At 42.1% G+C, this 13,806-nt stretch overlaps 1 protein-coding gene across 1 annotated transcript; it reads left to right on the top strand.

Moving 5' to 3' along the window:
• The first annotated feature begins 8,512 nt into the window (after positions 1–8,512).
• On the top strand, positions 8,513–10,949 carry gpr85 (G protein-coupled receptor 85). The gene is made up of 2 exons (XM_062066756.1): positions 8,513–8,618; positions 9,210–10,949. The coding sequence occupies exon 2, from the start codon at positions 9,439–9,441 to the stop codon at positions 10,570–10,572; it is 1,134 nt and encodes a 377-aa protein (XP_061922740.1). The 5' UTR covers positions 8,513–8,618; positions 9,210–9,438; the 3' UTR covers positions 10,573–10,949.
• Positions 10,950–13,806: the final 2,857 nt, after the last annotated feature.

Consider the following 13,806-nt stretch of genomic DNA (forward strand, 5'->3'; position numbering starts at 1 on the left):
ATAAAAGAACAAACGAGGATGTTTAGTTATATATTTTTTTCTAAACAATACGTGTGTTTTCAACATAATTTGCAAATTAAAATAACAAACGAGGATGTTATGTATTTTTTTTCTAAACAATACGTGTGTTTTCAACATTATTTGCAAAATAAAATAAAGGAGGATGTTTAGTTATGTATTTTTTTCTAAACAATATGTGTGTTTTTAACATTATTTGCAATATAAAAGAACATAAACAAAGATGTTTACGTATGTAATTTTTTTCCAAAAACAGCTTTCTGATCACATTGAAGTGCCGATTTTATTTGTAGTGAATAAACTAAATGTTTTGTTTGGTATGGAATAGTAGAATGACAGAAAATGGTAGGAATTGATGTCAACAGGAAGTCTAACAAGAGAAACAGGAAGTGGGGGAGGTAAATAATGTTACACACATGTGATTGGTAAAGAGAAGTGGCAGTTAAAAGATTTTAAATAGCAGGAAAATGACATAAAATAAGTAATGTACAGAAAGTTGAAAACCCCTTTTTTCTAAACAGCTTTCTGATCACATTGAAGTGCCGATTTTATTTGTAGTAAATAAACTAAACCTTTTGTTTGGTATGGAATAGTATAATGACAGAAAATGGTAGGAATTGATGTGAACAAGAAGTCTAACAAGAGAAACAGGAAGTGGGGGAGGTAAATAATGTTACACACATGTGATTGGTAAAGAAAAGTGGCTGTTAAAAGATTTTAAATTGCAGGAAAATGACATAAAATAAGTAATGTACAGAAAGTTGAAAACACCTTTTTTCTAAACAGCTTTCTGATCACCTTGAAGTGCCGATTTTATTTGTAGTAAATAAACTAAACCTTTTGTTTGGTATGGAATAGTATAATGACAGAAAATGGTAGGAATTGATGTGAACAAGAAGTCTAACAAGAGAAACAGGAAGTGGGGGAGGTAAATAATGTTACACACATGTGATTAGTAAAGAAAAGTGGCAGTTAAAAATGTTTTAACTAGCAGGAAAATGACAAAATAAGTAATATACGGAGAGTTGAAAACCCATTTTTTTTGTGCATTTTTTTTCTAAACAGCTTTCTGATCATCTTGAAGTGATGTTTTAATTTGTAGTAAATAAGTACGTAATATTATAATGACAGAAAATGGTAGGAATTGATGTAAACAGGAAGTCTAACGAGAGATACCGGAAGTGGGGGGAGGAGGGGAAATAATGTTACACACAAGTGATTGGTAAAGAAGAGAGTGGCAGTTAAAAACATTTAACTGGCAGGAAAATGACATAAAAAATAAGTTATGTAGAGGAAGTTCAAAACTAGGGATGTCCGATAATGGCTTTTTTGCCGATATCCGATATTCCGATATTGTCCAACTCTTAATTACCGGTACCGATATCAACCGATACCGATATATACAGTCGTGGAATTAACACATTAGTATGCCTAATTTGGACAACCAGGTATGGTGAAGATAAGGTCCTTTTTTTAAAAAAAATTATAAAATAAGATAAATAAATTAAAAACATTTTCTTGAATTAAAAAAGAAAGTAAAACAATATAAAAACAGTTACATAGAAACTAGTAATGAATGAAAATGAGTAAAATTAACCGTTAAAGGTTAATACTATTAGTGGAGCAGCAGCATGCACAATCATGTGTGCTTACGGACTGTATCCCTTGCAGACTGTATTGATATATATTGATATATAATGTAGGAACCAGAATATTAATAACAGAAAGAAACAACCCTTTTGTGTGACTGAGTGTGAATGGGGGAGGGAGGTTTTTTGGGTTGGTGCACTAATTGTAAGTGTATCTTGTGTTTTTTATGTTGATTTAGTAAAAAATAAAAATAAATAAATAAATAAAAACGATACCGATAATAAAAAAAACCGATACAGATCATTTCCGATATTACATTTTAAAGCATTTATCGGCCGACAACATCTCTATTCAAAACCCATTTTTTGTGTGTGAAATTCCTTCAAAAACAAAACCCAAGTGCTACCTATTAGCTTGTTTTAGCATTTTCCTGGACAGAAAGGAACACTTCAGCCTACTGTCTGAAGAACAGTCGTGTCCCAAGGTACCATCCATACTGATACATCCCTGTGGTATGACTATTATTAATTCATGTTTCACAGCGCGGGTACAGAAAAAATACCACGTTGTCAGACGGGCTCCAGACATGTCGCCTCTCCATCCAAACATACATGACTCCAGTTCTATGAATTTGTGATGCTGCCCAGGACGGGGGGAACAACAGTGAGCAAAGTGCTTGTCAATTATGCATCTACAGTACATGGGAAGCATTTCTACCTGGAGTGAACTTGCCAGTCTGGTTTCGCCCGTCGACGTCCCAACATGGACATTTAGCATTCGCAAAGTTAGGCATTAGGTATTAGAATAATGTTGACACTGCAAGTCAAGCCAGTCGGTTTTAATGTAGGGCATTGAACTCATCATGCATACAATAACATGACGACGGAGGCAAGGAAACAACAAATTTAGAAAATATGACAATTCAGTTGGCTTTCAACGATAAGTAAGCAAAGTAATATCTTTTTTTTCCTATTCTTTTTTACTCTCGTGCACTTCGGTACAGCTTGCGAGAAATGTATTTCATAGGAATTAATCACCAGAGACAAATTTCATTCAATTAAAAAAAAACTGCCGTCACCTGAAGGGGGGAATGTGCACAAAATATGCCCGTGCAGACTGAAACATTGAAAGAAATTTGAGACCAATTATTAACAGTGGTGTAGTACTTTTTTATTTAAAAAAAAAATTTTTTTACACACGAATGCCGGAGTTTTTAACCTGCTTCCATTGAGGGCCACATTGCAGTTATGGCTGCAATGTATACCGTATGAATATAAATGTTTGATCGCCTCGTGATATTATTACACAATTGCCTAGGCAAGTGGTTCTCAAAACGAGAACCAAAATAGAGTAGCATACAAACAAGTGTATTTATTATTGTAACTGTAACATTACACACAGTTTGAACAGCAATACGGTGTTTGAGTATGGGAAAATAAAACACTGTACTTAAATAATGAATGAAATAAACGTATTTGCATGTTAAAGTACATGAACATTGAACTTAAATACATATCAAAAGAGTTACATTGAATGAAAATGTACTTAAAAGTGTTTAGTACAGTATTTTTTATATATTTCATTGACTCTTTGGCGTACCACTAGTGGTATGTGTACCGCGGTTCAAAAATTCACTGGTCTATGCATTTAATTATTTGATTTCTTTAGGCGTAAAAATCGATTAATAGATTGCTTTCATGGACATACACCAGTTATTTATTTGCTTAGTTCAGGGGTCGGCAACCCGCGGCTCTTTGACCACTCTGATGCGGCTCAGCTGCATACTTGCCGACCCTCCCGGATTTTAGTGCCTCTCCCGGGGCAAATATTCTCACATTTTCACCCGGACAACAATATTGAGGGCGTGTCGTGATGGCACTGCCTTTATTAGCGTCCTCTACAACAGTGGTCCCCAACCATCGGTCCGCGGATGAGAAATAAAAAAATAATTAATTTTTTTTTTTTTTTTTTTTTTTTTTTTAGTAAATCTACATAAAAAACACAATATAGAGATTATATATCAATATAGATCCGACCTGGGCATTCTGCGGCCCGCGGGCCGCATCCAGCCCTTTGTGCGTCCCTGTCCGGCCCGCGTGAGGCCAATTATAAATTACAAAATACATTTTAAAAAGTATCTATGTCGAGTGTGCAATACAACGGTGCTGCTTTTGTTTTGAAAATCGTTATTTGTATTACTTCCGTGTGGACGTATGCGTGTGCGTGATTGTGAGTGATTGTGAACAGCTGCAATCACAAATGACAAAATAAAGTTGAAAAAACATCTATGTCGTGCGCGCAATACAACTGTGCTGCTTTTATTTTGAAAAGTATTATTTATGGGCGTGTGTCCGTGTGTAACCTGCGAGTGAAGGTGCACATGCAGCGACAAGTGATGCACGGTTTACACCCAAGATGCTAAAAAGAGAAAAGTTGATGAGGAATGGCGTGTTTTCAACAAGACATGGACTGCCAAGCAACGTTCCCTCTAAGGTGCGCGCCTGCGCAATTGCGCACTGCTCAAGCGTCCGCTGCGCGCAGCAAATATATGCCACGCACCAAATCAAATCCATCTGAATTCTAAACAAAATAAACATATTTATTCTATGTAATTTTGCAATGCAACTTTGAGTGACAGTGACAACAAGCGGCTCTAACGGTGTTTGCCAACACCGTTCAATTGAACACCGTTCAATTATTGTAACGTCTATCGCAGTGTTTTTCAACCTTTTTTGAGCCAAGGCACATTTTTTTCATAAAAAAAATACGGAGGCACACCACTAGCAGAAAAAGTTAAAAAAAAATGAAACTCCACCAGGTTGTCTTGCCTTATTTTTAGTTTGTTGTTGTTTCCTGTGTGTAGTGCTTTACTTCCTGTCTTGCGCTGTTATTTTGGTGACCTTTCCTGTTTGGTTCTCCTGTAGCAGCTTCACGCCTTCCTTTGAGTGCTATTGCCCGCACCTGCTTTGTTTTGGCAATCAAGACTATTTAAGTTGTGCGTACGCTATCCTTCTTTGTGGGGACACTGTTGATTGTCATGTCATGTACGGGATGTGCTTTGTGGACGCCGTCTTTGCTCCACACGCTGTAAGTTTTTGCTGTCGTCCAGCATTCTGTTTTTGTTGACTTTGTAGCCAGTTCAGTTTTACTTTTGTTTTACATAGCCATCCCTAAGCTTCAGTGCCTTTTCCTATTTTTGGTTTAAGCTTTACATATCTTTTTACCTGCACGCTGTCTCCTGCTGTGCTCTGCATATTGGGATCACGACAAACCATCCTTGACGCGTTCCCACTTCTACAAAGCAATGAACTACCTGCTGCCACCTACTGGTATGGAGTATTACAAGATTACCCTGCCAAGCTCTACACAGCACAGGCACTAGACAACGGCACATTATTATGATTATTGATTTGCAAAAAATATTTTTTGGACCAATTAGGTGAAGTTGCATAATTTCCCACGGCACACCAGACAATATCTCACGGCACACTAGTGTGCCGCGGCACAGTGGTTGAAAATCACTGGTCTATCGAGATGCTTCGAGGACAGGAATTATATTGATCACTTTATTGAGCAAAACTGTTTATATTCGGCCATAACCACACCAAAAACATGAGTAAAACACTTCTATCTGGAAAAACTAGTCATTTTCTGCCGTACAAACCAGGCCAAAAGCAACTTGTCATCTGTCACCAACACGCATACCACTAAACCACTGCTGCGTTTATGGCCACACAAAAAGTCGGACAACTCAAACACCACACAAAGTTACATGTATGACTCCTCAGTCATACGTGTGGCCGTACAAACAACTTTAACACTGTTACAAATATGCGCCACACTGTGAACCCACACCAAACAAGAATGACAAACACATTTCGGGAGAACATCCGCACCGTAACACAACATAAACACAACACAACAAATACCCAGAATCCCATGCATCCCTAACTCTACATTATACACCCCCGCTACCACCAAACCCCGCCCACCTCAACCGACGCACGGAGGGGGTGGGGGGGTGTTTATGTGTGGGGGGGCAGGGTTGGGGGGGCGGAGTTTGGTGGTAGCGGGGGTGTATAATGTAGCCCGGAAGAGTTAGGGATGCAGCGGTCTAGTAACTAGATAGTAATTAGCGCTCTATAGTTGTCAGCTAGAGATTTTTGCGGACTATTAGCCAGGTAGTCGTTAGCGCCCTAGTTGCCAGCTAGTGATTTGCGCCATCGATGCTAGCTCACGATTAGCGGTATAATTGCTAGCTAGCGATTAGCGCTCCTGTATTTTTATTATTATTATTATTTTTAGCCAGCGATTAGCAATTCAAGTGGTGGCTAGTGATTAGTGTGACAGTTTCCAGCTAGCGACGAGTGTGACAGTTGCCAGGTAGCGATTAGCTGTCTAATTGCTAGCTCACGATTAGCGGTCTAATTTCGCCACACCTAGTGTGTGTGTGTGACAATCATTGGTACTTCAACTAATTGCTAGCTAGCGATTAGCGCTCCAGTTTTTTCATTATTATTTTTTTAGCTAGTGATCAGCGGTCTAGTAACTAGATGGCAGTTAGCGCTCTCTAGTTGTCAGCTAGCAATTTGCGGACTAGTAGCCAGATAGTCGTTAGCGCGCTAGTTGCCAGCTAGTGATTTGCACCCTCGATGCTAGCTCACGATTAGCGGTCTAATCGCTAGCTAGCGATTAGCGCACCTGTTTTTTTTAAATTATCTTTTAGTTAGCGATCAGCGGTCTAGTAACTAGATAGTAATTAGCGCTCTATAGTTGTCAGCTAGCGATTTTTGCGGACTAGTAGCCAGATAGTCGTTAGCTCCCTAGTTGCCAGCTAGTGATTTGTGCACTCGATGCTAGCTCACGATTAGCGGTCTAAATGCTAGCTAATGATTAGCGCTCCTGTATTTTTATAATTATTATTATTTTTAGCCAGCGATTAGCGATTCAAGTGGTGGCTAGTGATTAGTGCGACAGTTTCCAGCTAGCAATGAGTGTGACAGTTGCCAGCTAGCGATTAGCGGTCTAATTGCTAGCTCACGATTAGCGGTCTAATTTCGCCACACCTACTGTGTGTGTATGTGACAATCATTGGTACTTCAACTAATTGCTAGCTAGCGATTAGCTTTCCTGTTTTTTCATTATTATTTTTTTAGCTAGCGATCAGCGGTCTAGTAACTAGATGGTAATTAGCGCTCTATAGTTGTCAGCTAGCGAGTTTGCGGACTAGTAGCCAAATAGTCATTAGCGCCCAAGTTGCCAGCTAGTGATTTGCGCCCTTGATGCTAAGTCACGTTTAGCGGTCTAATTGCTAGCTAGCGATTAGCGCTCTATAGTTGTCAGCTAGCGATTTGCGGACTAGTAGCCAGATATTCGTTAGCTCTCTAGTTGCCAGCTAGTGATCTGTGCCCTCGATGCTAGCTCACGATTAGCGGTCTAATTGCTAGCTAGCGATTAGCGCTCCCGTTTTTTATTATTGTTGTTTTAGCCAGCGATTAGCAATTCAAGTGGTGGCTAGTGATTGGTGCGACACTTGCCAGCTAGCGACGAGTGTGACAGTTGCCAGCCAGCGATTAGCGGTCTAATTGCTAGCTCATGATTAGCGGTCTAATTTCTCCACACCTAGTGTGTGTGTGTGACAATCATTGGTACTTTAACTTCAACTAATTGCTAGCTAGCGATTAGTGCTCCTGTTTTTTCAATTATATTTTTTTAGCTAGCTTATCAGTGGTCTAGTAACTAGATGGTATTTAGCGCTCTATAGTTGTCAGCTAGCGAGTTTGCGGACTAGTAGCCAAAGAGTCGTTAGCGCCCAAGTTGACAGCTAGTGATTTGCGCCCTTGATGCTAAGTCACGTTTAGCGGTCTAATTGCTAGCTAGCGATTAGCGCTCCCTTTTTTTGCTAGCGATTAGCGGTTCAAGTGGTGGATAGTGATTAGTGCGACAGTTGCCGGCTAGCGACGAGTGTGACAGTTGCCAGCTAGCGATTAGCGGTACTACTGCAAAAACAAGGTACCTTTAGGGCCAGTTTATGATAAAACAGCCTTTTTTTTTTTAAAGATGTATACAGCAAGTGTCTGAAAAATATGTTGTAATGGGTAAGGGCGGGGGGCCTCTGAATACATTCTGCTCAGGGGTCCCAATTTAGCCAGTGTCTGTCTGTGGAACGCTCTCCCTGACCACCTGAGGGCACCTCAGACTGTGGATGCTTTTAAAAAAGGCTTAAAAACCCATCTTTTCAAAAAAGCCTTTTTATAGATTTTTATAGATATGCATGCTGGTTCTAGCTATTGGGCTGTTTCTAGTTTTATATTTTTATTATGTTTTTTTTTGTGTTTTTTTTACACTGTGGCACTTTGAGCTTGTTTGCTCAATGTAAAGTGCTTTTTACAAATAAAATATTGTATTATTATTATGATTATAGTGTATTTCTTTAGAGAGAACAGTATAGAAAATGGATGGATGGATGCAATTTCTGCACCTTTCAAATGTTTTGGCGGCCAAAAAGCTGCTCAGCCTCGCCAAAGTGTGTATTTACATGATGCAATGTGTTGGATTATTTTGCGGCATGTGGTGTAAAAGTGCTCCTCGAAGCAGGGGAGGTGCAGTGGTTCCAGCGGGCAGCAGCTAGGCCCAGTCGAGCTGCTGCAACAAGAGACAGGACGCGTCTTGGATCACAAATAGGGATGCAGGGCGCATGCGCACTGCTCTCCGTTCACTGTATGATAGTCGCCGTGGTGGAAAAAAGGGGCTCGGGAGGCAACCATCGGGATTTTTTTTTTTTTTTAGGGGGAAAACACGACGAAATCACATCCCCCCGCGGGGTGTCTAGCAACGGACTGTTTGTCAACAGGTTCGGACTGTGGATCGGTCTTTTGCCCCCCCCCCCCCCCCCCCCCCACCCCCCCGCGATGACCGCGCTTGTTTTTGATGGCAAGCGGACGACGCGGACATGATCGCGGTCTCGTCGACGTGAGGATCGGCGCCACTGTCGTGTTTTACCTCGGCGGGTAAGACGCGGGGATTTTGCTTCATCGCAGAATCCTGCTGATTTCTCCATTTTTTTCCCCCATCATCCCACATTCGCAGGAGGACGTTTTTGAAATTGTTCTTATTTATTTTTTTTAAACCCAAACAACGTAAGTACACATATTTGTTGTTATGACGAGTAAAGATGCATGCAAGTGTATTTATTTATTTATTTTTTAATTAATTTTTTTTTAAATATTTGGATGCAAATATGTGCAAGAACACATCTTAATTAAAAAGCTGACTTGGCGCTTTTTTTTAATGTGTTTGTGCAATTGAGTGCACCCTCTTTTTTTTTTCTTTTTTTTTTGGGGGGGGGGTGCATTTCTTTTTAACAGTGCTCGTTCTTGCGTTTAAAAAAAAAAAAAAGCCCCCCCCCCGCCCACTGCGCCTATAATAACGTGCTGCCATGTTGTGTGTTATGATGAGGAGGAGAGGAGAGGACTAATTGTGCAACATGACGTGCTAGAATGCGGCGGCTGAGTGGCGATAGGCGGATGATTCTTTGTTTTTTTGTGTCCCCTAACCCCCCCACCCCTTGTTTTGTGTCCCTTCCGTCTCACTTCCTGTAGGTGTGATGAGACAAAGGAACAAAGGATGCCTTAGACGACGAGAGCTCGCCAACACGCCCGGAAACCTCCTCAGAGCGCATCGCCGCCAAATGGATCTAACGCCTCCCTCCGCCGCCACAGCCGCCGCCGCCACCTCCAGATCATGATACTAGGCTGAAGGAACCCACCCCCCCTCCCCACTACCCCCCCTCCCCCATCCCCCCACCCCCCCTCCCCCCTGCTTATCTTTATGATCCCTCCTCCATCTATGGCGAACTATAGCCATGCAGGGGACCACACCATCTTGCAGAATGTCTCTCCTCTCGCCACCTTCCTCAAACTGACCTCGCTGGGCTTCATCATCGGCGTCGGCGTGGTCGGGAACCTCCTGATCTCCATCCTGCTGGTCAAAGACAAGAGCCTGCACCGGGCGCCCTACTACTTCCTGCTGGACCTGTGCGCCTCCGACATCCTGCGCTCGGCCATCTGCTTCCCCTTCGTCTTCACCTCGGTGAAGAATGGCTCGGCGTGGAGTTACGGCACGCTGACCTGCAAGGTGATCGCCTTCCTGGGCGTGCTCTCCTGTTTCCACACGGCGTTCATGCTCTTCTGCGTCAGCGTCACCCGCTACCTGGCCATCGCCCACCACCGCTTCTACACCAAGAGGCTGACCTTCTGGACCTGCCTGGCCGTCATCTGCATGGTTTGGACGCTGTCGGTGGCCATGGCCTTCCCGCCGGTGCTGGACGTGGGCACCTACTCCTTCATCCAGGAGGAGGACCAGTGCACCTTCCAGCACCGCTCCTTCCGCGCCAACGACTCGCTGGGCTTCATGCTGCTGCTGGCGCTCATCCTGCTGGCCACGCAGCTGGTTTACCTCAAGCTCATCTTCTTTGTGCACGATCGCCGAAAAATGAAGCCCGTCCAGTTCGTGCCCGCCGTCAGCCAGAACTGGACCTTCCACGGGCCGGGGGCCAGCGGGCAGGCGGCCGCCAACTGGCTGGCCGGATTCGGACGAGGCCCCACCCCGCCTACTTTGCTGGGCATCCGGCAGAACAGCAACGCGGCGGGCCGCCGGCGTCTCCTGGTGTTGGACGAGTTCAAAACGGAGAAGAGGATTAGTAGGATGTTCTACATCATGACTTTTTTCTTCCTGGCGCTCTGGGGGCCGTATCTGGTGGCCTGCTACTGGCGGGTGTTCGCCAGGGGCCCCGTGGTGCCGGCGGGCTACCTGACGGCCGCCGTGTGGATGAGCTTTGCCCAGGCCGGGGTCAACCCCTTCATCTGCATCTTCTCCAACCGGGAGCTGCGGCGCTGCTTCAGCACCACACTCCTCTACTGCCGGAAATCCAGGTTACCGCGGGAACCCTACTGCGTTATATGAAGGTTTTTACCCCGACGCCCCCACAAACCCCTCAATCGGGGCTCTTGTACAGCCCCCTCTCTCTCTTTCTCTGCTAGCTTCCCCAACCCTCCTTTTCCAGCGCCAATCATTGGCCCATCCCAAATAGTGGAGGTGTGCAACAGGGCTCAATGCATCGCCCACTGTCGTTTGCCCGTGCAGAGAAGCAAAAAGTCCCAAAAAATAGGACAAAAAAAAACATTGACAAAAGGATTTTTTCCCAGATTACTCTGTGAGATGCGAAACACTAAAAAAACACAAAAAAAAGAAGAAGAAGAAGAAGAAGAAGAAAGAAACGACGCCTCTCGAGGAATCGCCGGTTTTACATTTTTAAGAGTTGCACTACAAAAAAAGAGAAGATTTGCAAGGACAACATTGTGGTCCCTTCCCAAACAATGGATGCTTTCATTTGCAACAGACTACACGCAAACAATCGCTGTAAGTAAGGCAAAAAGGCGGAGGAGGGTAAAAAACGGTTTTAATGTAAGTGGTAACTTTTTTTTTTTTTTTTTTTTTATATATATAGAAGGTGGGGCTTAAAAAAAAATTAATAATAATCAATTTTGAACGTGAAGTTTCAACTAGCATCGCTTTCATGTAGTTTTATCCGGAGAGTACCGGGCCAACTGGGTTTCAAAGTTGGTAGCAAACATGGCGCCATTTTGACCAATCATTTAAGATGGTGCTGTCAGGGGCGCCGAAAAGGGGGGGTAAAGGAGACGGATTCTAGGGGCCCATGATGGAGGGGGGCCCAGAGAGGCCCCTAATGATGATGAAATTATAATACAGAAAAAATAATGGGGGCCCTGTAAAGATTCTTTTCATGGGGCCCAAAATCCCTAGCGGCGCCCCTGGGTGCTGTGATGATGTGGCGACTTGTCCAGGGTCTACCCCGCCTTCCGCCCGAATGCAGCTGGGATAGGCTCCAGAACCCCCCGCAAACCCGAAAGGGACAAGCAGTACAAAATGGATGGATGGATTTAGGACAGTGTTTTTTAACCCCAAAAAAAATATGTTTCCCAGCTGAGGTTCAGTTGTACTACACTTTTCCACCATTTGTGGCAGTAAGGACAAGGTCAAACAAACAGGAGAAGTCTGGAGCTCAAGTCATAGAGAAGTTTCTCAAGCGCAAAAAATATGACTAAAGGGTAGAGATGTCCGATAATATCGATAATACCGATATTATCGGCCGATAAATGCTTCAGAATGTAATATCGGAAATTATCGGTATGTTTTTTTTTATTATCGGTATCGTTTTTTTTAAAAAAAATTTAAATTTTTTTATTATTATTAAATGAACATAATCCCTCCCCTTACACTCATTCCGACAAAAGGGTTGTTTCTTTCTGTTATTAATATTCTGGTTCCTACATTATATATCAATATATATCAATACAGTCTGCAAGGGATACAGTCCGTAAGCACACATGATTGTGCGTGCTGCTGCTCCACTAATAGTACTAACCTTTAACAGTTAATTTTACTCATTTTCATTAATTACTAGTTTCTATGTAACTGTTTTTATATTGTTTTACTTTCTTTTTTATTCAAGAAAATGTTTTTAATTTATTTTATTTTTTTATTTTTTTTAAAAAAGGACCCTATCTTCACCATACCTGGTTGTCCAAATTAGGCATAATAATGTGTTAATTCCACGACTGTATATATTGGTATCGGTTGATATCGGTATCGGTAATTAAGGGTTTGGTCAATATCGGAATATTGGATATCGGCAAAAAGCCATTATCGGACATCCCTACTAAAGGGGTGAAGCTGTATTTTCATGTACACTTGAATTTTTTTGTATTAATTTAGTTAGAATGTATTTATTTTCATTAGTTGTCACAAGTCCCTTCTTTTGCCGTACATTTGATCAGTATTTGGCCGAATGCAGCTGGGATAGGCTCCGGCACCCCCCGCCACCCCGAAAGGGACAAGCGGTAGAAAATGAATGGCTGGATGGGTTCAGTTATAATACACTCTTCCACCATTTGTGGCAGTAAGGACAAGATCAAACAAACAGGAGAATACTGGAGCTCAAGTCATAGAAAAGTTTCTTAAGCGCAAAAAATATGACTAAAGGGGTAAAGCTGTATTTTCATGTACACTTGAATTTTGGCAGTTTTTTAAAGTTTTTTAAGAAACATATACTATTATTTTCATTATTAATTTAGTTAGAATGTACCCCGAATGCAGTTGAGATAGGCTCTAGCACCCTGCGTTACCCCGAAAGGGACAAGCGGTAGGAAATGGATGAATGGATGGGTTCGGTTGTAATACACTTGTCCACCACTTGATCAAACAAACAGAAAAAGTCTGGAGCTCAAGTCATAGAGAAGTTTCTTAAGCGCAAAAAATTATGACTAAAGTGACGACGCTGTTTTTTTCATGTACACTTGAATTTTGACAGTTTACTATTATTTGTATTATCAATTTAGTTAGAATGTATTTATTTTCATCAGTTTTCATGAGTCCCTTCTTTATTTTTGTCATCAGCCTGATCAAATCAAATCAAATCAACTTTATTTATAAAGCACATTTAAAATGTACCACAGGGGTAGCCAAAGTGCTGTACAATGGGCAGGTTAAAAGATAATACACAACACAACACAAACAGAACACGATAAAAAATAAATCAATAAAATCAATAAAACATAAAAACAGGTGTATTATGGGGCGCCATTGCAGGATGGATATCACTCAGTGTTAAAAGCCTTGGAATAAAAGTATGTTTTAAAGAGAGATTTAAAAACAGGAAGAGGTAGGTCGTTCCAGAGCTTGGGAGCAGCAGCGGCGAAAGCTCTGTCACCTCTAAGCTTCAGCCTTGTGTCAGGGACCGTCAGCAGCAGCTGATCGGCTGATCTTAGGGATCGGGTGGGGCAGTAAGGCTGAAGGAGGTCGGAGAGATATGTTGGCGCCAGGTTGTTTAGATATTTAAAAACAAATAAAAGGAGTTTAAAGTTGATTCTGTAACACACAGGGAGCCAGTGAAGGGACGCTAATATAGGGGTGATGTGATAATAATATTTATGATTAACACTTGCTTTCATATCATTTGACAAGGTTGTAAACTGTAAATAGGTTGGATGTAATTATTCAATACCAAGATTACTCACTCGGTGTTAATATTTGAGTCGGCCCCGGTCGCCTCTGTAGTGGAAAAGTTGGGCCCCCGAGGTCAAAATGGTTAAGAACCCCCGATTTAGGAGATCCTCT

This window comes from Entelurus aequoreus, linkage group LG12 (assembly GCF_033978785.1).
Source record: "Entelurus aequoreus isolate RoL-2023_Sb linkage group LG12, RoL_Eaeq_v1.1, whole genome shotgun sequence".
Taxonomy (NCBI): Eukaryota; Metazoa; Chordata; class Actinopteri; order Syngnathiformes; family Syngnathidae; genus Entelurus; species Entelurus aequoreus.

Bases quoted from the DNA above. Each gene is read 5' to 3' on its own strand.
- gpr85 (XM_062066756.1), top strand. From the start codon at position 9,439: ATGATCCCTCCTCCATCTATGGCGAACTATAGCCATGCAGGGGACCAC.